Source organism: Phascolarctos cinereus, unplaced genomic scaffold (genome assembly GCF_003287225.1).
Source record: "Phascolarctos cinereus isolate Bilbo 61053 unplaced genomic scaffold, phaCin_HiC Scaffold_3;HRSCAF=262, whole genome shotgun sequence".
Classification (NCBI taxonomy): domain Eukaryota; kingdom Metazoa; phylum Chordata; class Mammalia; order Diprotodontia; family Phascolarctidae; genus Phascolarctos; species Phascolarctos cinereus.
This window is the reverse complement of record NW_027555736.1, coordinates 192,204,262-192,230,150: the sequence shown is the minus strand read 5'-3', so window position 1 is coordinate 192,230,150 and position 25,889 is coordinate 192,204,262. Positions and strand designations below refer to the sequence as shown.

At 35.5% G+C, this 25,889-nt stretch overlaps 1 protein-coding gene across 1 annotated transcript in view; it reads left to right on the top strand.

The window, feature by feature from the left end:
- NPAS3 (neuronal PAS domain protein 3) overlaps positions 1–25,889 on the top strand; it is a 1,126,677-nt gene that overhangs the window by 299,225 nt on the left and 801,563 nt on the right. Inside the window, 1 exon segment of the mRNA XM_078151394.1 lies at positions 16,228–16,472. Coding sequence (XP_078007520.1) covers positions 16,228–16,472 — 245 coding nt within the window.

Genomic DNA, 25,889 nt, shown 5'->3' with positions numbered 1-25,889 from the left:
TGACCAAGAAAATGCCCAAAAAGGGTCATGAAGAGTTAGATAAGACTGAAAATGACTAAAAGAAAAAAAAATACACAATAAGTTAAGCACATGAGAGATCCAAAAAAATGTTCTAAGAGATCTGAAGATAGAAAAAGTACTCATAGCCTGGTAGACCAATGATATTTTATTGGAGAAAATGACATTTGATCTGAAATTTGAAGGATGGCTAAGATTTCAGTACTCACAGATAGAAATAGCAAGAGAGGTAAGGTATTTGAGGCATCTGAAAAATCCAAACTTTCTCTATGAAGCCTCCACTTTAAGTACCTTCATCACTTTCCCCTTCTCTCTCCTAACCCCCTTCCTTTTCAGGTTCCTTCCAACATTAGAATGTAAGCTCCATGAAGGAAGATATTGTCTTTCTGCTTCTATTTGTATTTTCCTATTCTTAGCATAGACCTGGCACATAGTAAGTGTTTGAGACATGATTTTTTTAATTGTTGGCTTGTTGACATAGGGAATAATATGAACAAAGACATGGGAAATAGCAGTAGGGTGATACACACAAATGTCTGTTTATGTATCTATAGACATATCTATCTATCTAGGTCTATCTCTTCCCCCTAAATCCATTGCCTCGAAGTAATGGATAGCAGATTGTATCATTGGTCCTTTAAAATGATGAATGCTCATTGTATTGAGGATAGTTCTTATATCTTTCAAAGTTGTTGTTAAGTGTTGCTGTTCTTGGTTCTACTCATTTCATTCTTCAAAAGTCCTCAAACATTTATTTTCGTAATACTGCTGTTACAGCGTAAATTGTTCTTCTGGTTCTGCTTGCTTCACTCCTAACACAGTTTATATAAATCTTTCCAGGTCTTTTTGAAATCATTTGGTTCTTGTTTCCATAACTGGGAGTCATTGTCTCACTCACTCCTTCAAAACCAGAGATTATCCTTCTTCTTCTATATCTCCTTCACATTCAAGGTTCCTGCAATTTGTCATCAACCTTGCTTCATCTCATACTACTTTCTTCTTCCATACACATTATGCTCTAGAAAAATTGGGCTACTTATCACACAAAAATCACTCCACTTTCCTGTGTCTTTGGTCATGTTCTTCTCTGTATCAAAATGCTAACAAATCAGTAAACATTTATGAAATAATACCTACCCTCAAGGAGCTTATATTCTAATTTTGGAGGATAACAAATGAAAGTAAGCTGAAAAATGAGGTGAATGAACAGAGAGAAGAGGAAAGAGATGATGGTACAAAGCATGGGGACTTTGTAGAGAAAATTGTCAGTTATTCAGATGTTTCCAATAACTTACCTATTCTGCTTTTTGTATGTCTGATTGTTGAAGTCTTATTTAGATTCCAGATAAAATTCCATTTTTTCCACTAAAATCTCCTTGGTCTACTCACCTACAAGTGCTCATTTCCCATGTGTGTGTGTGTGTGTGTGTGTGTGTGTGTATATATATATATATATATATATATATATACATGTATGTATGTATGTAATATATAACTATTGAGGAAATATTTTGCTTGGTTATACATATTTGTTATAGGATTTCCATTTCTCATTTTTTCCAGTGGGATGAAGGGAGAGAAATGTTTTTTTTTTTTCAATTGTTCAGTCCTTTAATTTATGTTTGACTCTTTGTGACTCCATTTGAGATTTTCTTAGCAAAGATATTGGAGTGTTCTGCCATTTCCTTCTCTAGCTCACTTTACAGATAAGAAACTGAGACAAAAGGGTTAAGTGATTCACTCAAGGTCACACAGCTAGTACATGTCTGAGGCTGGTTTTGAATTCTGATATTCCAGACTCTAGGACCAGGGTTCTATCCACTGCACTACCTAGCTACCCTGAGAGAAAATAGATTTCCACCATTTTTCAAAATAGACAGATAGGAAGGTGTTACATATTGCCACATGCATTTTCAAATGAGGTCATCATATTATTGGATTTACTTAATTGTTTTTCTTTACTACAAAAGATCACCCATGCAGTGGGAGTGATCTATAAATGTTCGTAATATAAAACCAAATGTCAATAAAACTTAAAAAAAAAATCTCTCCTTACCCAAAAAATTCCCCAAAACAAATCAGGAAGAGCACAGAACAATAGTTTTTGAGCTGGGAATGGGGGCCTTATACATCTTCTAGTCCAACTCTCATTTTACAGATTGAAAACTGAGGCATAGCCAATCAAGAGACTCACTCGAGGTCAGTAAGAGGATAAATTACAGAGCCCTATTCATAGTCATGCCCTCTGATTCCAAATCCTGCTGCTCTTTTCCCAGTGTGCCATGCTGCATCTTACAAGGAATGGATCTTTTTTTTATAAAGGTAGCAGAGGCGGAATGATTTAGTAGAAGGAGACCTAACTTGGGAGTCACAGGATCTGAGTTTTGTCACTTATGAGCTTTGTGACCTTGGGGAAATTATTTAACATTTATGGGCCTCAGTTTCATCATCTTTAAGGTGAATAGGTAGACCAGGAGACCTCTGAGTTCATTTCAAAATCTCTGTCTATGCTCTTGTGATGCTCTCATGTGATCCAAAGAGTTTGATTCATAATGGTTTTATTTTTGAACCTGTTGCATTGGAGAATATGTGGGAAAGGTGGGGAGTTGAAAATGTGGGTCTGCAGCTCAGAAGATAAATAGGACTAGAGTCATCATAATAAATTAGATCCAGGTCATCCAGAAAAAAAAAAGTTGACAGATGAAACCATAGTGTGGGTGAGATTGCTAAATGAGTGTGAAAAACAACGATGATAGGAGATAGTCTTGGAGAATGCACAGCAAAAGTAAGAAGAGAAACCAGAGATAGAAAGGTAAGTGAAATAAGAGGAAGCCACATTTGGAGGCTATATTCAGAAGAAGGGGCTGTACAGTAATGTCACATATGACAGAGAGGCCAAGAAGAATGAAGACTGAGAAAAGGTTGTTGAAATAAGAGGATGTTGGTGACCTTAGAAAAGTGGTACATGTGGAAGTCATATTTGACTGATGAAGAAGTTGGAACAATGAATAGACAGTCCTTTCAAAAAGATGGGTGGTGAAGGAAAAAAAAAGAGATAGGAAAACAATTTGAATTATAGCAAGATTAAATAAAGGAAGATCTTTAAAAAATAGAAAATTAGAGTCCTGGGTAGGGAAGGAAAAGGTAGAGACTGCGCATAGAAATAGACATTATTAATGGAACAGGGTCTTGGAGGGGATAGGACAGAATGGGACTCAGGGTATAGGTAATGGACTCAGCTTTGGTAAGGGGCAGACTGGAGGCAAGGACTGAAGGTGAAGACATAGAGAATTTCTGAGATATGTAAGAAAAGGGGTTGAGGGAGCTTAGCTTTTATAGCCCTGATCTTCTTAGTGTAGTAAGAGGGAAAGCCATAGGCTGAGAGAAGGCTGGGGATGGGGGGGGGAGAAGGAGTGAGTGAGTGTGTGTGTGTGTGTGTGTGTGTGTGTGTGTGTGTATGTGTGTGTGTGTGTATCCTTAAGCTCCTGGAACTAGAGATGGAAACTAACAGTCTAGTGGGACACTTCCTCCTGACTCGTGTGGAGAAAACTCAGTCTACTTGGAGACAACACACCCCAAATTGGGAGGAAAGGGCCCCATTAAATTTTTTAAAATGGGGGAAATTCTCTAGACTAACTTTCAGGTAATGGATAGATAGTTCTTCAGTCATTTACTGTTCATTTTAGCTTTCCATTTCAAGTAGAGATGTTGTGACTGTTTCAAATATTTAGTGATAGATTTTCCTCTTAGTGTTTTCTTATAACTCCTGCTATTTTCAATGATAGTAACAATCATATGCTTACCATAATGATAAACTGCCCTGTGTTGGGCAAAAACTGGTGATCCTGAATTTCTTTCCAAACCTCAGCCCTGAAGAGAGCAGTGCATAGAATTGCCGCTCATTTACTAGATTAGCTCCTCCAATTTCCTTTTAATTGGAGCCCATAACCCAGCTTCTCGAAACTTCTGGGAGATGAACAATACAAATTAAGATCTGGAAGCTTTCCAGGAAGGGCTGGACTCAAAGAACATTTTCCCCCCTAACTCACACAGTTGTGGCTACTCACAAATAGCATGCTGTGTCCTAATGAGTCTGCATTTAGCTCTGCAGTTTCGCATTTGCAAACTCCGTTGCTGAGAGGGTAAGAAAAGTGTTTATCCAGCCTCTGGTTTGAACCGATAGGTGCAAAGCCCAGGAAGCCTCTTAGAGACACAACATCCACATTCCCAAAGAGTCTGAATTCTAAGCCAGTGGCACAAAAACCTTCAAGTACAATATCTTGCATTTGTTCAGAACATTTATTTCTAACCAAGATTTCTTTTTTTTTAATGTATAATACTTCAATTTATGTTTAAGAACAAGTAAAGTATAGCAGTTTGACAGCCGTTCACACTAAATTCTGTGCATTAAACCAACAGCACTCTTTTCCACAAACATCCATTGTTAGGACAATGCTCTCAGACAGAATTTATGAGAAATGGAATTATGTTACCAAGGAGATAGCATTTACTATAATGAAGAGTAGATCCTAGAAAATGGCCCCTTTTACAGCAGCTCCGAGCCGAGCCACAAAAGCAATTGATTGGTCTTGGCATTTAGTCTTATATCAGCTGTGTCATCCATAGCTTCAGGAGTGAGAACACTAATCTAAAGTGACATTTCTGTTCTGGCGGGCTTTTCTGCCCTGATGAAAGCAATTACTTCATTCCTAAATGATAATTTGCAGGAGTTTCAACCACTTTAATTGATAATTTTTTGTTCTGAGAAGTTCAATTGTGAAGTGATTAGCTGATTTGGTAAATAGAAATTTAAGGTGTGAAATATACAAGTTGCTCCAAGGTAAAGTGCTGTTTATTGGGTACAGCAAAATTGCTTGATAAAGCCACAATTTCTCCATGATCATGAATTTGCCAGTTTCTTACTTTAAAGTTGTGGAGGAAAAAATAAGAACAAAACACTTTGATTCAGGGTGAGAATTCTGGCAGAAAGCAAGAGGGACGATTAATAGTTTGGTCTTACAAAGGCCTAGGTAATCGTTATTTGAATCAAGGTGAACGTTACTTGAAAAGAATTGCGAAGGAGCAAAATTAGTCATACGAAAAAAATGTGGCAGCTTCCTATTATTACTATTCTAATGACTCATTCTAGAAGTAAAATCTTGTTACTTAAGGTGTTCAAATAAAAATGCTCATTGGCTAAAAGACAATTAATTTAATGATGGAGTTCAAACGTACACAAAGCGTTTTCTGACAAGGAGACAAAGCACTTAGTTGAATGGTTTTAATTACTTTTTGATCTGTTCTACAAAAAGTCAAATGTGAGTCATGATCATCCTATTAGAGTCCGTATGTAAGTGTGTACATTACTTTAAATTAGCGAGGATACCCCGTGATTATGGTAATGATTAAAACATTTACAACTGTGAACATCAGTTTTGCTACATGTTGGAAATGTTTTTGGAGGGGTGGCAGGGAATTTCATTATATTTTCTTACATGGGGAAAAATAATGGTCATTTCACATGTTAAATGAGAAAAATAAAGCAAGAATGAAGGTCAAACTGATTTAGCACATCCAATAGTCTTTGTCAGCCAAGCTTAATATATCCTGAGTTTGTGGAACAAATGAAATTTTGCTGCTATGTTACACTTTGCTTCCAAACAACCATTACAACTGGTTTTATATATTGTGTGAGCATCAGACCATCAAACAGTGCATCTTTACTGACGTCTTGCTGCAGTGATGATCTACAGCAGCAATCTGCCATTTATATAAGGGCAAAATGTGCATCTATATTTAGTTGTGAAATTGGCCTATTATACTCTTGATGTTTACAGAGGCTAACATAAATTAATGATGACAGCTATGAGCAGTGCATTAGTTAAGCAGGAGAGTTCTTACCTTGAACTTGAAGGTTTGTTCTCGTTTTAACTTCTAGCACAGACTGTGCAGCTTTCCTCACACATTATAGAAAAGGTTTTGAAATCATTACTTTTTTTTTCTTTCATGGAGAGCATTAAAGAGCTTCAATTTGTAGGCTATACTGTGTGTGATCCTCCCAGAGATAGTTTTACATGCATTTCTTGCTAACTTTGTGATGTTTATAATTGGGAAAATAAAGGCTCCTCCATGTATTTTTTTTCCCACTGCAGAAGAGCTGCTTTGATTGACTGAACTTTGGGTGGTGTCAGTATGTGGTGGTCTGTTGTGTTGAAGGTAATGAGGGAAGGGTAAATGTTGCTCTGTGGAATCTTTACTGTACTTCCCCTGGAAGACTCCTCATGCAGCTCATGTCAGGGCAAATGTAGGTACTGTAGTAACTATAGATCTCACTATTAACTCTAACCAGAGATCTGACAAGCATGCAGGTATTCAAAGGTTCATGAGCTAAAATGCTGAAGCCTTTGATGAATTTTTGATGACTGCATTTTTAATACAGGTCGACCTTCTTCCTTTGAGGCTGGATGCCAGATTAATTGATAAATAGTGGAAGTCTGTAGTGCTGGGTTCTCCTAAGCAAAACAAGTACGAAAATCCATAAAATCTTGCCTGTCTGGATCCTTAGAAGTACTTTTTTAAAAAGTAAAATTTAAAGAGCTATTGGTCTTACTCTTCTTTCTCCCCATTTCGGGAAGAAAACATGACCTACTTTCGTCTGCTACAAAGACTAATTTTCACTACTGTTATGATCTCCTAGGAGAGAGATAATGTGGTGTAATGAATAGAAGGCTAAACTAACCTTAGAGTTAAGAAAACCTGGAATCATAAACACATCCATACATATTGCATGTATGACCCCATGGTTAAGTTACTTAACTTCTCAGTACCTTATACAACCTTTTAAGATCATATATTGCAAAGAAGTTGCCAATCAACATTGCTACAGAGAGTTTCCGTGCTGATGAAATCAAAGGTCTTAACTCATCTTGTGATCAAGTTGTACTTTTAAAGTTTATTATTCTTAACAGAATCAGATTTGGGTCAAGAGTTCTCCTGAGTGTGGGGGATTTAGTAGATAGCATTGTCAGCAAATAAGTTAAAGAGAAATAAAAAAAATAAGAATGCTTTTGTACTTTTATAAAAGCTTTGATTTCTTTTTGTGAATGATCCCTTCACCAGTACTGACCAAAACTCCATCCATGTTTCATTAATTGTTTGGCTGAAAAATTCACCGTGCAGTGCCAGCAAACTGATAATGCACCTTTGCATAATTAGGTTAGTTCTCAGAAAGCAAAGACACAGTATATTCCAATTCTAGGCCCATGCTAGAAATCTTTCTAGTTTGGTTAAAGTTTCCAGATTTTACACCATTCTGCCACATTCTTTAGGATTACCTCCATACCATAAGGGTGGCTTAGAAAGCAACACTTTGGCTAAGGTTGAAAAACGACTAGGATATGAAGAGAAATTGGAAAGAAGTTCTGGAATTGGGTGGGGCAGAAGGTCAAATTACCTTTACTCTGTTGGCATTGGCACTGCTGTTGTTTCTCTTCTTTTCTTCTTAAGGAGCTCTAGATGTATTTATGTTTGTAATCCTTGCAACCTTTTCTTGGAAGCAAAGAGCAAAAAATGATCAATTTCTAGGCTTTTTGTAGACTTGTTCTGTCTACGACAAGGGAATGTTTGCTACAATTTTAAAAAGTAAAATCTTTTACCAAAAGTTTTAGGATAGTTTCTTATAAAAGCTGTGAGTTCCAAAATATTAAAAAAGTATTCTTTTTCACTGTATAATTACTTGATATTCCATCTGCCACATTAATCATCCCAGTGGAGTTGATTTCATTTTCTTGATGTTGTGATGGTCTTTCTGTCTTAACAATTTTCATTAATTTATTTTATTATTTCACAAAGTATTTTAAATTCATCGGATCATAGATTTAGAGTCAGAAAGGGCCTTGGGGGTTATTGAATCTAGGCCCCTCATTTTTGCATATGAGGAAACTTAGACACAGGGAAATTAAGTGACGTGCTAAGGATCAAACAGCTTATATATGAGGTGGAATTTGAATCCAGGTCTTTCTCACTAAGCTTAGCACCCTACCCAATAGACCATGCCCACTCAGTATATGTGTACTTGCCTTGTGAAAGCCCATTGCGGTAAAGTGGTCCTAACCACAACCTATATGTCCTTTAGCATTTTCACAAAGATCAGTGATCTCTCCATGGTGCTGGATTTGGACCTACCCCCTCCCCCCATTCCTATCCTTACTAGTCCCCACATGCTTGATGGCTGTCTAATTAAATGATGAAAAGTTTGGAAGGACATTGAAACATCATCTAGCCTATTCCCATTATTTCAAATGATTCTTTATCTAATCTCTGTCTGAGTGATGAGAATATTTTTTCCATTTTTGTGTCTCAGCAGAGAAAATTTAAATCTTCCATAGTGACTCAACCTAGTCTACCAAATACAAAAATTCCATTTTATATCAAACAAGAATCTGTCATTCTTCAATTGAAAAAAAATTCTTTTTTTTTTCCTTCAGAAGAAATAGAAAGTGGCTAGTTACTGTATTTCAGACTATGACTTATTCAATGCAATGCTACACATAGGATCATTAGTTTTAAAGTATACAATTACTTTTACTATAGCATGCAGAAATCTTGAAGGTAAAACTACTTGCAGATTGAGTTGATTAAAATATGGGTCACAAGTTCAAATGACTGTATTAGTTTGGAATAATTTAGAAACATTATCTTCCCAACTCTCTCTTACAGAACTTCCAATCAGTTGGCTTTTTTTTCTGTGTGAGCCCTTGATATAGCGTTCTTTTCTGGCTGGTTTATCTCATGTCTATCCTTAGCCCAAGCTAAACTTTATCTTTGTGGTCCCTTATTTTCTGGAGCAGAAAGGTCTTTTTTGCTGGAGTCCCTAGATTCATCCTGTGCCTTCACATGGAAACTCCTATACTCATAGCCACCTTGATTCTCTGATTTTCTCTGGACTCTACCTACAGAAATTTCTTTAACTATACCCACCTTTATTCTCATCACATAACATTTTTCTCATTTCCCCTGAATTGCCCTTCAATTCGAATCAGAAATACCACCTTTGTAAGAACTTTCCTTAAATATCTAGTGATTTTAGGAAAAAGATGTCATATTCTGTATTTTGGATAATTTGGGTACATTTTGCTTGCATTTTCCCTTAATGATTTCAGTATAATCATATGTAAGGTTTTGAGGTAGGTATTTTTTTCTTCTGTACATAGGAATGGCTTCCATCTTCAAATTCTGTTGTCCAAAGGTTTGGGCTCCCCAGTTACTTTATTATTTAATGGCTACAAGTTTTTCTAAATCACTCCATATTGGTCTCCAGCATCTTAGTGTCCCAAAAGGAATCAACATACTCTTCTCTTCCCAGGATCTACAATCTATAGGCTCTCTTCTTTCAGTGAAGATTTTTTCTCAGTCAGTATTAGAATAGCTATTAACATTGCTATGTCTTAATTATAGTTAAATTTTCTTCTAGACCAAGCAAGACTATAATAACCTCAATTCTATAAGAAACTTTGAGGGGGAGGGCATTTTTGCTACAAAGACACGGTCATCAGAAGGGATAGCAGGGAAACAAAACAAGATGAAACATTTTTGGGAAAAGGAAGAGATTCATTTGGCTGGATATAAGAAGGTCATTTGAGGGTTCTTTGGATGCTTGGCATGAAGGTTTAGTTCTGATCTTGTAGATAATAAGGGAAATCACCTTAGGTTTTTAAGTAGGATGGGGTGATAAAATGAAAATAGTATTTAAAGAAGATTAACTTGACATTGAGAGGCAGACTAGTGGATAGAGAATTGAAACTGGAACCAGGAGGAACTGGATTCAAGTCCTGTCTTTGGCACTGGCTGTGACCCTAGACTGGACAGTGTTCTTGGCAACTCTTTAAGACAATAATTTAAAGATGTACTTTCAGAGAGTCGGTCCCTTCGCCAGGAACTACCAACCTCAATAAAATCAAAGGTCTAGAAAAAATAACAACCATGTGTACAACAGATTGCAATAGTTATCCAGGCATGAAATGATGAGGTCTAGAACTAGGGAAGTTACTGAAGAAATAGAGAGAAGGGTTGTTGATTTTAGGAGGAACAAAGAGTTGAAGGAGGGAGAAATCGAAAGATAAATTCAATGTAACAAGCCGAAAAAACTAGGACTATTAAGGCCCTATGTATGTAAAAATGATTGTCAAAAGTTAAGATACAGTTTTTAAGTGAAGAAAACAAGATCGATGTCAACACATTAAGTTTCAAGTATTATTAGAACATATGATTGACGATAGAGTTTAGTTATACCCTGGAGAAATGAGACAAAGAAAGGGATAGACCTCTAAGGGTAGACTTGGAAATCATCTTCTCAGAAGTGAGATTTGAAATTTTTTGAGGAATGAGTTTTCACAAAAATGTCAATAAGAAAGGGTTTTATGGTAAGGGGAATTGAAGGAAGAAGAAACACATAGAGATGAATTTATCAGTTAGAGTCAAGTGAACAACTCATAAACCAAAAGAGGAGAGTCTCAAGAGGAAGAGAGTTTCATCAAGAAGACAATGAACAACATTGTCAAATTCAACAAAAGGACAAGAAGAAACTATTTCAATAAGCAAGGAGATAATTATCATCAGTTGACACAGTTGCCTACCTCCTTCTCCTTTATACTCTATCCTCCCTTGGTTTTCTGACACTGCTCTCTTCTGGACTTCATCTTAGCTGTCTGTCCACTCATTGTCCATCTCTACCACTAGCCAGTGAAGATTTATCTTTATCCCACCCATTAAGGTATTGATGTCTATCCTTTTCCCTTTTCTCTCTTCCTTCATAGTCTCAGTCACTTTAATGGGTTCAATTTCTACTTTTACACAGATGATAGTCAAAGCTGTATCTCAAGCCCTAATTTCTTCTTTAAAATATAGGCCAACATCTCAGTTTCTACCCTCGATGTTCCCCCCGTACCTCATACTCAAAATATCACAAACTGCCACATTTCTGACAATCATTCAACATTCATTTATTAAGAACCTGTTATGTGCCAGGCAATGTGCAAGATCATGAGGATACAAATATAATAATTGAAACGATCCCTATTCAATAGGCACTTATTTTCTCTGATATCACAATTATTTATTCTAGGGTCGCAGTATCTCTTGAATCTGTCTATTTCTTTCTACCTACATAGTCGAGATTCTAGTCTGGGCTTTCATAACTTTTCACATAAATTATTATAATAGTCATTCAACTAGCCTCTTTGTGTCCAGCAAAGACTCAATTCTTAATGCAATTATCCAAAAGTCTTCATAATTCACAGATCTGACTATGACCTTTCCCTATTCAAAATCCCTTAGTAATTATTTCCTATAGGATAAAATATAAACTCTCAAACCTGGAATATAAGGCTCATCACAATCTGTTTCCTGATCTCCTTCTATTGTCTCCTATTTTTTCCTCTGTACATTAATGCATGCTATGCCCATGTCTGGAATGCACTTCTTCTTCGTGTCTGGCTGTTAAAATTCTTTTCTTCCTGAAACGTAGCAAGCAATGTGTAGTGGAAAGAGTCCTGAATTTAGAGCACATGGATCTGGGTTCAAATTCTTCCTCTGCCATTTACTACCTGTATAATCTTGGCAAAACCATTTAACTTGTCTGTGCTTCCATCTCTGCATCTTTTAAATGAACTCATTGAGCTATATTGCCTCTAGGGTCCTTTTCAGTACCAAATTTGTAACCTGTGAAGGTTTTGCTTTGCTTCATTCTATTCTATGAAGACTGTCATGACTCCCCCAGTCAAATGTGTTTTCTTCTACTCCAAAGTTTCTAATACCTCATTGTCAGGATTTTTCCTTTGTTGGTTTATACTCTTTTTTGATCAGTTTATTTATGTATATATTGTATCCCCCTTCGTCAACTATAACCTTCTTACAGTCAGAAATTAGCTATTAGTTGTGTTAGTCGTTTCTTTGTCTAGATATAGCCCAGTATAGTTAACATGGCAATATATTAGTAATTGTATATTGAGTTGAAGTGAATGGAATTAGTGATATTGTAAGGCAGGCCTACTTTTATTGCCTAAAAATAACCATTTCCTAAATATTTTATCATCTTTTTATTTGATACTATTCTTGGGATGTTCTGCAACATCTCTACTGCCTCTGAGAGTTCCTAGGTTCTTTCAGACCCTTGCCCAGACCTTCTCACCCTGGGTCATCACCAGTCATGTTGACTTTTGTCTTGCCATTGGACTTAAATGACTGTAAAGAGGAAGTGAGGCTGATTACTTAGTGTGGCTCTGCCTCACTTAAATCCAATTCGTGCACAAGTCAAGACATCACCCTGTGATGCTATTGGTCCTCTTCTAAAATGAAGGACCAACAACAACAACAACAATAAAGTGGCACTTCCTACAAGAGAACTCTTCTGATGTTTCTAGCTATTATTGCTTCCCAAAATTATTTTATATTTACTTTGTATTTCTTGAAATTTATTTTTTTATTTCTATACATGATATATCTTCAGCAGGATGGAAGTTCCTTGATAACAAGTGTTGTTTCATAGTTGTCTTGGTTTAGTCAGTGCCTAACAAAGTGCCTCATATGGATGGAGGGGCTTATGATTAAATAGTCATAATATTAGAATTAAATAATTGTAAGATTAAACAATGAAAATCTCTCCAAATTCTTTTAGATTCTTTTAGTAATAGAACGTAGAGGAGAATTAAATACAGTGCATTTCAATAAGATGGAGGTTTCTTGAGGGTGGGTACTATTTCATGTTTGTCTTACCACAGGACCTGGAACATAGCATTTATATTCTTATTGACAAAAAGCCAACCTACCAGTTGTTTAATAGTCTTGCACAGCATGTTATGCATCCTAGCTTCATCCAGAAAAAGCTCACAGTTTTAATTTTTTTAATTGAGTGTTACTGTGAACCAAATACTGCAAGATAGTTCTTGATTTTTTAAAATTCATTTTATTTTTAATTTATGAAATAAAACAAGCATTTCCATAACATAGTAGACTAAAAAAAAGAGATAATTGCACATGAACCTGTAAATCTATTATGTATAAGTTGCTATTCCTTTTAAATATATAGCAAATTTATAATGTAAATTTTTTTTTCTTTTTTCTGCCCCCCAAACTAGAGATGGCTACAATTTGACACAAATATGTATGTATGTATGTATGTATGTATGTATGTATGTATGTGGATATTATGTATAATATATGTATGTATGTACACATATATGCATATATATATGTAAAATCATTCTATACATACTTCTATTTAACAGTTCTTTCTCTGGATGCATATATCATCCTCTTTCTACTTTGTCCAGTTTTCATTCCTCTTGGATACTTTAGGGCAATTTTGTGCATGTAGATGGCACACAATGAATATTGTGGATGATACAAAGTGAGGTGTAAGGTGTTGTGCTTATGACAATTATAGAAAACACCAGACTTTTGTCAAGTCTTTTTTCAAGTTCATTTATGACTTCTTCTGATAGTTTTCATGGGGAGACGTTATTGATAGTCTATGATAAATTAAATACTGTTTTCTACTTGCCTAGTATTGAGGAATAGTTTTCAGTACCATTTAGAACATTAGTGGATTGAAGTTAGTAGAGGGGAAGATGGAATCCAGAGAAGAAATTATTGTGGGTACGAAGGGCTATGATGTTTCCAGTAACAGAAACAGGCACTGTTACAACTCATCTAAATTTTAAAATTTATTTTAAGTGCTCTATAGCTGATAATACATTTCCTTGATGACAAAGTCTACAAAGGCAGAGACAATTTTAGTTTTTAATGCATTCCTCAACCCTAATGGTGCACTGCTTGAAAAATCAGGTCCTACTTCATAAAAGTGGTCAATATATTACTCACCAAGCTGTGGCATTGTGTTTGATTTCTGCTATTAGATCACCATCTCAACAACCTGTATGTCTCTTTGGTCGTCTTTTATTGTAATTGCCCTCAAAACTAATCACTATTTACTGTAAATATTTTGCTATAATTTTGAGAGTCAGCTGGACCCTATAGTCCCTGCATAATTATGTGATATGGGAGTCATGGAAACCCTGTCTTATTCAAATTGTGGCCAAGAAAATCACTCACTCCAAAAGGGTCACATAGTGACAATAGGGGGGAAAAAAACCAGGAATGTGAAAAGTAAACATCCTAGATATTTTGTATAGGAATATAAGAAGGGAAGTGTGGGCTAAGGGTGAAGTCATTGGCTAAGTGTCCAGAGATGCTGGTGAGAATTTCTACTTTATCATTTTCATTAAGTAGCTATGGCTATGTCTGTTAACCTCCCTAGAGCTCAGGGTTCTTATGCTTTTTCTCTTTTGATCTTGTGCCATGTAGTTATGATAAATTTGGCATAGACTTTATGCCCAAGATAGTTTTGTTTCAACTTATTAATAAAGATAAGGGCAAAAATATTTTTACTGGGAGAATTGTGTAATGTTTAATAGGTATGTGTGTATACATACATACATATATCCCTATACACACATGTACATCCATACATATACATGTATACATGTTTTGTGTTTATACACACATGTATATATACAAGCACATATATACCATATATAGCCATATGAGTACCTCAGATGAAGTTATAATACATAGAGGTTAATTTTGCAATGAAGTTTTAAAAATACTTGAACAACTGCTTCTCCTATAAGAAGAAGCATTTTTTTCTTACATTAATACTGCACATTTAAAAAGTGACCTTTTTACATTGATAAAATGGAAAGACTTCAGGCAGCCTTCATGAAACCTACAAAATTCAGTTTACCACCACACTGACTGACTTATTTTTTTTAAATGAAAGTCACATCATTTAACTATGCCACTGACCCTCTAGTTTTATTTTTAATGAAGATATTACCACATTAATGTTATAGACACTGTTATAATTCACTTTTATTAGTATGCCTTATGTTCACTTTCTTATTGGATAAAAATGACAAAAGAACCCTGGTGAGATATATATATAGATATAGATATAGGTATAGATACACACACACACACATATATGTACACATTTGTATGTATGTATATATGTATACACATAGGCCCAAATGATAAGTTTTATAATGAATAAAAATGGGAACTGAATGATTCTTTGGTTCTGAGTATTTAGTCTGAACCTTGGTAACTGAACTTACCCATATTTTAAAAGCAAGATTTTTGAAGCCCTTAACTACTTTATTTACTTAGTTCTGACATGTTAAAAAAAAAAAAGCAAAAAACAAAAAGGAAATAAACAGTACTTCTCAGATACGCGGGTTAATTCAACCTCTGGACAATAAGTTATTTTACAAGCCTTACATTTTTGTTTTCTTGGGAGCTAACATATGCTTCTTCAACTGGCACAATTTCAAAGGAAAAGTAATTGTCAAATTAAAATGTTGCCCCAAAACTAAAACATTTAATATGACTAGTTCAGATGAGGAATGTTAGTTAGATACTTTGGAATTTTAAAAATAATTATGTAAAAACAAAATTGGATTCTGTATTTAGAAACTTCCATTAGTCTAGTATCTATCTGCCTGTAGCAGCTATGGAATTACTTAATTCTGTAAATGTTCAGCCAAACTCGTTTTTGGCATCTACAGTGAGATATACTTTAAAATTGACAGAGTTGTGAAAACATTTTGTTTCCACTGTGAACATTTTTATAGAGTACTGCCATGTAAAAAGCTGAGTAAGTTCCAACTCCCTGAAAACTGCCAGGCCAATCTTTTCCTTCCCCTATTCTATTTTTTCCTTTCCCCTTTTCTCCTTCAATGAAAGCATCTAATGAAGACAGTTCAATGAACAATTCATTAAGTTGAGAACAGAAGTGTCAAAGCGGGCACAATTTCCTAATTAGCTGAGAGTTGATTAACATCAACCAAATCGTATACAAACTACGGGTATATGTGTATGTATATGTAACAATAGATGGAATATGTAAAAACCTTGTAAAGAACAACAGTGTCAGTTATTTCACTAGCTTAGCCGTTAAAGCATCACAGAATTGTCATAGTCATTGTATAAATAGGAATTTCTGTGAAATTCATGTTACCATGTCCTGAGCATCTGAGAAAGATACTGAAGACTATTATTGAAGAAACATTGAAATTAGGAAGCAAGTTGGTTCTGAATGAAAGATAGTTCTAGGGTTACTAACCACTACTCTCCATTTTTATCTGGTTGCAGTTTACAAGCCTTGAGAAAGGAAAAGTCCCGAGATGCTGCTCGCTCCCGTCGGGGAAAGGAGAATTTTGAGTTTTACGAATTGGCTAAGTTGCTGCCGCTTCCTGCAGCCATCACCAGCCAGCTTGACAAGGCATCTATCATCCGACTTACAATTAGCTATCTGAAAATGAGGGACTTTGCAAATCAGGGAGATCCTCCATGGAACTTGAGAATGGAAGGACCTCCACCCAATACTTCAGTAAAAGGTATGATTTAGGGTATTTTTTTTTCTGTCTGGAATATGGTAGTCTATAATAATCTCTCTATTGAAATGTTTACCATCATCCTTTCTTCTTTTCCTGCATATCAAATCCTTTAAAGGGATACAAATGTGGAAATCTGAGGTCTGCATGAGAAAGACACCATGTGAAGGTGAAATAAACCTCTTCTTCTATTTCTATTTTATTTTCAAAAACTGTCAGCCTAAGTAATCTATCAATTTTTATAAGGTTCAGAGAAATACCTATAAATGAATTGCATTTAAGTCATTCTTGGGTTTAATTTGTGCCATCCTAATCCATGTAAAATAATTCTGATGGGTGGGGTATGGAAATATTTATTAATGGGGAGGAGCTAATATTCTCAGCTCTAAGTGCAAGTAGATGAGAACAGGACTTAGTTTTAACAGACATTTTGGATTTATAAATTTATTGTATGACAAAAATGACTGCATTTCAGTTTAAAGGCCTTATTTATAAGTATTGAACTATGTTAACCTAAAGGTTGACATATACAACTATCTAGTAATGTCCTCCCAATCCTTGATACATTTCTCATTTTTTGAATTTAATTTTTGAACCTCCTTTAGTCTTTCACATGATAGTATTTTCTCTTTTCTTTAATGTTGCTATTAAGTTCTAATAGTTTATAATATATTTTGAGTACCAAATGATACCAAAGCAATGAGATTTTAAGTTTTTGGATGCGTGTCAATGCGCATATCCATATGGATGTACTTGTTTATAAATGCACTTAGTATATACATGTGTTTTGGCCACTGATCTTGCATCTCTAAGGTAGTGTAATCTGGGCAAAAGGGCTATCTCTAGTAGCTGGTAGTCTGCTCTCTTCCTTAGCCTGACACATGAAAGCCAGGTGAAGTAGGACCAAGGATAGGCATGTGGATGGTCATTGCAGGTAGCCACCTCTGAGAAATGAGGGGGCATCTCTGGTTATGTGTTTGACTGCTTCTTGATAGTCAACTATTGAGCAACATTGGTGTTGGCAGCTGAAGCAACTTTCACTTGCCCTCCTGGCTAGAGGAAAAAGTACTAGTGGGGAGCTGCCATTTTTTATATAGGATTGAGATTGAAAGCAGTGCTCACTTATCTGGTAAAGCATGAAAACATGTGTGCATGTTTATGTCTGTTCACATATTTACATTGACATGTATTTATGGATTATGTTTACCTATGTTTGCTAGAAGAGGAGAGCCAGAATTTAAAGTATACCAGGTTATTTTGTTCTAAAGTGTGAGAAGGACATTCAAAGATCGAGCAGAAGACATTGAATAGATATTATCTTTGTGTTTTTCAAGATCAAGGTCTGAGTGATATCTACATCCGTCTATCTATCTACCTATCTGTCTGTCTATCTTTCTGTGTCTGTCTGTCTATCTATCCATACACATTAAAAGAACCCCTTAATAATTTGAAGTCTAAGCATTTTTATATTGGATTTACTTTCCCATTTCCTCTTACATAGTACTTTTGTATACCTTCTTTCTTAGAAAACTAGGGGTCAGCTAAGCTCAATGAGTGTAATGGGCATTTGAACTGAACCCTTTTTTTGTGGAGATGTGGTTGTCATCCTCCTCTTCCATCTCGTTCTCCTCCTCCCTCCTCCTCCTCATCAGTTTACTAAGCATCTCTGCTGGGGTTACAAAACAATAAAGCTTCCATTCTACTAGGAATCAGAGTATGCAGAGTATGTAGAGTATGTAGAGAAAGAAGTATAGTACAAGGAAATCTGAAAAGGGTAGCTCAAAAAAACAGTTTACAGAGGATGTGGAACCTGAGTTACACCTTAAAAATTCTGAGAGGCAAAGAAATGAGAGATGAATTCAATACATGGGGAGTGGTTTGTGCAAATGCGCAGGAGAAGGAAATAAAGTATGAAATAAAAAGATCTGAAAGTCAAATTTAGATGAAATGCAGAATTCATGAAGGAGAGCAGTATGAAATAAGGCTTGAAAGGAAAGTCAGAGGCACATTTTGGGGGGATCTTAAAATCCAGACCAAAGAGTTTGTATTTTATCCAAAGACATCATGTTGCATTTCAGGGATTTAGTTTCTTTGTGACACACATGGACCTTCCTGCTCACCAAATTTCTAGATACAATGCTGTGAGACTCTGGAATTGCAATTGTTTTAATCAAATGTTGTACCACTGTGGCTAAATGGCTTACTGGATATAGCACTGGGCTTGGAATCAAGAAGACATTTTCCTGAGTTCAAATCTGGCCTTAGACATTTAGTAGCTCGTGACCCTGGGCAAGTCACTTAACTCTGTTTGTCTCAATTTCCGCATCAGTAAAATTAACTTAGAAAGGAAATGGCAAACCACTCCACTATCTTTTTCAAGAAAATCCTAAATGAGGTCCCTAAGAGTTGGACATGACTCAACAGCAACAACGCATGAAGGTTTCCAAAGCATTTGACATGTTTTGGGGCAGCTACGTGGCATACTAGACAGAGCTCTGGGACTGGAATCAGGAAGACCTGAATTCAAATCCAGCCTCAGACACTTACTAGTTATGTGACCTGAGCAAGCCACTTAACCCTGTTTGCCTCGGTTGCTTCATCTATAAGATGAGGTGGAAAAGGAAATGGCAAACCACTCCAGCATTCTTGCCAAGAAAGCCCCAAGTGGGGTCATAAGAGTTGGACGTGACTGAAGCAATTAAACAACAACAACAATGTACCACTACAGCTGACGAACAGCTTAAGGCTGGGGCTCATTCATAGGGCCAGTCGTGGAGGGATGATCTAAACCCTACACACATATACCTGTGACTCTCATTTCATGGTTGTCCCAATTGGTCAGGTGATAGGATCACGAGAATTTCATTTTCCATTACTTTATTTAGTTTGTCAGTCCTCTCCCATTCTTCTGCACATTGAAATGAAGGTCTTGGCTATTTTGGCCTTTGCCCTCTGGTTTCATGAGTATACTTTACTTGACAAGAACTTATGCAATGAGTAGGCAGTCAGTGGAGTCAATGACCTGATCCCTTTGTTTGGCCCAGAAGAGCAATAACTACATACCTACACAAACATTATCCACCTGTGCTTTTGTCTCCTAACTTCATTTGGCACCATTAACTACAGATTGAATGAATGAGAAGGCAATCCTTTAAATTCATGTGGAACTCTTTCTTTTTGTTATTGAGTGTTAGGTATCAGCATGAGAGCTTAATGCTACTGTCTTTTTTTCCCCAAAAGTCTAATCTGCTAGAAGAGAATCCAGGAGAGTCAGAGAGAAAAGCAAAGAAAGGAAGTAGGGATAGAATTGTGAAATGCTTAGGGAATTTTTGTAAAAAATTGAACAATAAGGAAAAGGAATTGAGATGGATGACTTAAAAAGAAGAATGAAGTAAAAGATAGAAAATACGGAATATAAAAAGAGAGACATTTAAAGGAGGGTGATTATTGCAAAACAAAAATTAGAGCCGTTAGAAAAGAATCTTTTAGATTCTCAACACTTTGTGGGCAAGAAATGTGTTGTTATCTATTCCCTGAGATATTCCTTTAGTCAATTCAACTCACAGATCATTTAATTATGGGCAGTATGAGAGAAATAGAATGAAAACTTTGCCATCTAATTGGATTTTGTTATCAAATACATTGGATAAACTTTGTAACAAAACTTTATTTCACACCTGCTAGAGCCACTGTGCTAGGTACTGGGGTACAAAGACAAAATGAAGTGGACTTTGACTTCAAGACATTCATGTTGTACTGAATGGTGAAAAATGATGGAAATGCAAAAGCTGGAATGGGGACCCAGGGATAGGAGCATGGAAAGAGATGATGATTAGTATTTGAAATGTTAAGTTCATGTGACATACACATACACATACACACACACACATATTTGATACAAAAGTAGAGAAATGTAGTACAGAATATCAAGTTTAAACCTCTAAATGATTTAAACCTGTAATGATTCTACACCATTTTTCTTGGCTTTCAAAATTGGACAGTTATAATATGGACACTTCCCATTAGCTAGTTATATATATATAGATAGATAGATAGATAGATAGATAGATAGATAGATAGATAGTTATATAGTTATATAGTTATATATATGTATATGTGTGTGTATATATGTATATATATATATGTATGCATATATATATGTATATATGTATATATGTGTATATATGTATAGGTATGTACATATATTATATGTATATATGTGTCTGTATATGTACACATATACATATATAATACACATATGCACACATAGACACATACACATAGATATATAATACATATATGTACATATATACATATTTTATAACTTTACTAGTTCTTTTAAAATGTAAACTTATAACTCATCCAAATGAAACATTCTTGAAATAACATCAAAAGACATTAACTTTTACTTATTAAGTTATATTTTTTCTACCATTGAAAAAGTTCCTATGGATAAATGAACATACACATATGTATATTTGTATGGATGTGTGTATATACACATATATACACATATATACACACACACATATATATATATATATATATGTCCATAGCATCTTGTGAAATATTGTTCATAATCCTACAATAAAATGACAAACATACTTTGCTCCTATCCAAGCAATCGTTTATAAGATTTAAAGGCACTTGGAAATTTATATGATATATTAGTTTTGCTATGTAAATAACTACTTCTTTTAAAATACAGTGGGTTGTTCATGTTAATAATTAAATCTCAAAGCTTAAATTTAAATTTGTCCCAAGATGTTAATAGGAATTCGTCAATTTAATTTAGTATTTCATAAAGGTCCTTTACCCTGCCCTATAGTCATCATAGCTTTTCTTGAAAGTCTATGAAGGCTGATGAATTTATTTTGTGATGTCCATAGTATATAGAGTATTCCAAGTTGTGCTTGCAGAAGGAACACTTAGGTGACAGTGTGTAATGTTTCCTGAGTCAATTACTTCATGGAAATGATATGTTAAGCAATTGGAGGGTAACAGATAGTTTTCTCCATTATTTTCGAAATATCTGTATTGTTATAATACAGATCCAATCTACAATGAACATTATGCATTATTCAAGAAATGACCAGGCATTCTCAGCAGTGTTTCAGTTAAATAACTGATGATTGTAACCTTTAAAGAAATATCATTGTGGTGACTGTTGGTAAATCACTTCTCCATTCATAGTAATCTTTATTTAGAGGCTATCTACAAACCATTGTATCTTTTATTAATCTTAAAAGCAATAGCTGCTGATTTGACATTTGCTAAAACTAGATAAGTTTTCTGTCTTTCTAATATAGCAGACCAGTCCATTTTGCGAACATGTCATCTGAGATACTATTACTCCAGGAATATGAACAATTATGGGCCTATGTTTATTTTCATTTAAATATTACAGTTTTAAAATCACAAGATTATTATACATATGTTAGGTAACAATGCTTAAATATGCACAATACATGACTGACATTTATAATCTTTAGAGAAAAAAAATCAATGTATTTGCAAGACACCTGGGGTTTAGAAATAAATTAAATCACATTTAAGACAGGATGTAACTGACTGCATTTAATTCTCACTGTATAGTTGATCTCTTCTAATAGAATCTGCTTCTAACGAGCCCTATACCATCATAGACACTGTTTTAAATAAAGTGGGTGGATATGACAGAAAGTTGAGACACTCAGATTGCTAGTTAAGTAATGCATGGTCACTCCTTAGCTGGTGCCTGCTATCTTAGCTAGAAAAAGATGTTTGACAAGTTCATTTAAAACAGTTGATGAGGGCAACCCAAAACGGAACTGACTCCAAAGTCATTTCATGGGTTAAACCTGTAATGATCATCCTCCAAACCCGAAATGGTATTTTCTGAAACATATTTCTGTTTCGGCAGTGAGGCAGTGATCCCAGAGGATTGTCTGACTGATGAGCAAACGTTCTCCAATATGATTTTGTAAAAATGTCTCATATCACAAGTAAACCAGAGATCAGTCAGCCCCTTTCCTGGTGCTTTACCCTGTGTCAACTTGTGTTTACTTTCATCAAGAGAAAGTCTTAAGTATTGCCCCATTTGAGAGCCTATTGTTGATCGAAAATCATATGTGATGGAAGCATTCTAGAACTGAATTTTATTCATGCATTCCTATCCCTGTGCCCTTTTCTTTCTCCCTTCCTTCCTTCCTTTCTCCCTTCCTTCTCCCCTCCCTCCATCTCTCTCTTTCTCTCTCTCTCTCTGTCTGGTTTAGTCTTTTCCTTCTTTCTTTCCTTCCTTCCTTCCCTGATTGTGCCCTTGTGTTCTAAACAATGCACATGTTTTTTCATTCTCAGGTTAAGTTAATAAGAATGCTCAGCATCTTGCAATATGTCCCTTTCTGATCTTTAACTACCAGTTTGATCATCTCCCTTATTTTGGACTTATGCGAGTTCCATACACATCCATTCAAAATCCACAACAGCATGAAATGTAAACTGATAACCATCTATACAAAGGCCTTCAAGGAAATGTTCTTTTCTATTTATTTTGGTGGCAAGTACCCAATTTTAGTAGGGTATTAAAAGTGTAATAAGATATGATTACATTTTCTCAGGTCTGATTCCAAGAATGCTTTTTAATTATGTGTTATTATCGTTTTCTGTCTTTTGGGTGATGTTAGGACCTTGGACAGGAGTTCATTTGGAAGAATTAACTCTTTTATTCTCCATACATCGCCTCATGATAGAACACATAGCATGAGTTTGCTCATAATACCATGTCAACATCCTTCATACTTGACATGAAGGGTTTTTCCCTGAGCATAAATAATGAGAAGAATGATTGCAGAAGAAATCACTATTCTCTGTTATCTTAACCCCTTTATCAATGGGAGCTTCCTGATGTTTTCAAAGGTAGCACCATGTCCATTGAATTAGAGTAATAAAAAAAATATGGAAAATGAAGACACAGTTACTAAGCCCTTGTAATAGCTTAGTATAATGGGAAGAATAGGAGACTTAGGGTTAGAAGACCTGGTTTTGTGTTTCTTACTCTTTAACGATAGGTAAGTGACTCAATGTCTTTGGGACTCAGTTCCCTCGTCTCTAAAAGAAGAATAACAACAGTACAATATCCTACTCCACAGATTGTGATGAAAAAAGTGATTTGTAAACTATACAATATTGTGCAAAAGGGAATGATAATTATGATGATGGTGATGCCAGATGTATTTGACAAAGGTTCACTGTTGCTTTCAGAAGCTCTGGTCTCATTGAATTTTGTTTTAAAGCTTTTATTGCAAAGCAAACTTTAATTAAGTTTGAGTACATGAACTACTTTATCTAAAAAAATCATTTAAAAATCATTTTTCTATGAAGGCCAGTCATATGTATAAATGAATTTTCAGGGTACTAAATTTATTTCAGTAACACCTGGAAGAGATGGATATTTTCCTCGATAGAGGGATAGATACCTGGGATGGAAGCACTATTTCAGGGAGAGTGAAAAGTTTCCAAAGGTTTCTTTTAGTCTAGAGAAAGCCCTGATGTTGCTCTTCTCTAAAATCAGGGTTCAGCTACAGTTTTATCAGAAAATGTCACCAGTGATATACAAGCAATGCTTGTGAATAGCAATTGTTGACACAAGTCATAGACCTATAACAAGAAAATAAAATAAGAGAACAAAAGAAGTTAGGAGAGAAAGAAGGAAAGGCAAAATTGTAAGAAAGGAGAAATATGTGGAGGATATGGGTGTGCGATAGGGATAAGGTTGGTTGCTACAACTATCCACATTTTACAGATAGTCAAACCTAGGCAGGCAAAGGTTAAATGACTTGCCCATAGTTACACAGCAAGTAACTGTCTGAGGCCAGATTTGAACTCAGATCTTTCTAATTCCTAGACTTGACTGAATATTTTCCATATCATTGTGAGCCCCTACATGGTGAAAATGAATTTTTAATTTTAAATTTCAATTTATTCATTTCAATTCAGCTCCTGTATCTTGGGCAGCTAGGAGGTGCAGTGGTTAAAGCGTCAGGCCTGTAGTCAGAAAGACTCGTCTTCCTGAGTTCAAATCTGGCCTCAGATACTTAGTAGCTGTGTGACCTTGTGTAAGTCACTTAACTCTGTTTGCCTCAGTTTCTTCATCTGTAAAATGAGCTGGAGAAGGAAATGTCAAACCATGCCAGTACCTTTGCCAAGAAAAGCCCAAATGGGGTCATGAAGAGTCCGTAATGACTGAAATGATTAAACAATAGCAATTTATTATTATAGTTATTATCATTATTACTATATGATTATGGTAATTTACAGCCTTTTTCTGTCTATAACATGCTGATAAATTTCCAGAATGTTGACTAGGGTGTTTGTGAAGGAAAGGATCCTCAGTTTTAGAAGGGAAGTCAGTCTTAAAGATCATTACTGGACAATTAGAGCTCAAAGTGGACTTAATTATCGTCAGGTTCCTGTATTTTTACACAAAAATAAATATAAATTACTATGCCAAACAGCATAGAGGCATTGCTAGGATTAGAATCTTTAGTCATTGGATTGTATAATTACAGAAGAGGAAGAGACCTCAAAAGCCATCTAGTTCTATCCCCTCTGCAGAGGAAGAAACTGGGTCCTAGGGAGGTTAAGTGAGTTTTCCAATGTTACAAAGGCTGTAAGTGACTGAGGCATGTTCTTTGATTCTAAAGGCATAATCCCCACCATATCAAAGAGATTATCACCTCCAGCCTAGCCACACATCGGTTTAGCCATCTGTTTGTCTATACCCCTTTCCCCCATGTTCAATTATCTTTTTTTATATAAGGCCTTTATATAAGTGAGATAGATGCAGAAAATAAGCAATTTGCTGCTGTACCAATTTATGGTGAGCAAACTCAGAAAGCATTTCAGGGCATTGGGAAACAATCAAGATATTTGACTCTGCACTCAGATAAGTAAGATAAACAAGCCTCCATTTACATTCAGGGATCAAATGAGATAATGTATATAAAACACTTTTGCAAAATTTAAAAAGCTCTATCAATGCTCTCTGGTGGTCTTGTTGTTATCCCTCTGATTATTTGTATTCTACTGTATTTGTATTGCTATTATTATCCTTTTACTCCAGTGGTTTGTCATTTCCTTTTCCAGCTCATTTTATAGATGAGGAAACTGACACAGACAGATTTAAATGACTTGCCCGGGGTCACACAGCTAGTATGGATCTGAGGCCAGATTCAAATTCATGAAGATGAGTCTTCTTGATTCCAGGCTTGTGCTCTATCCATTGTACCACCTAACACCTGGGAAAGACCTTAAAAAAGCCAAGGTCTCCCACTTTATCCTGTGCCATCTCCAGTCTTTATGATCTATATCATGCCACTGGGCCCAGATGGTTCCAGAGGAGAAAGTGAGGCTGGTGACTTTGCATAGTCCTCATCACTTGAA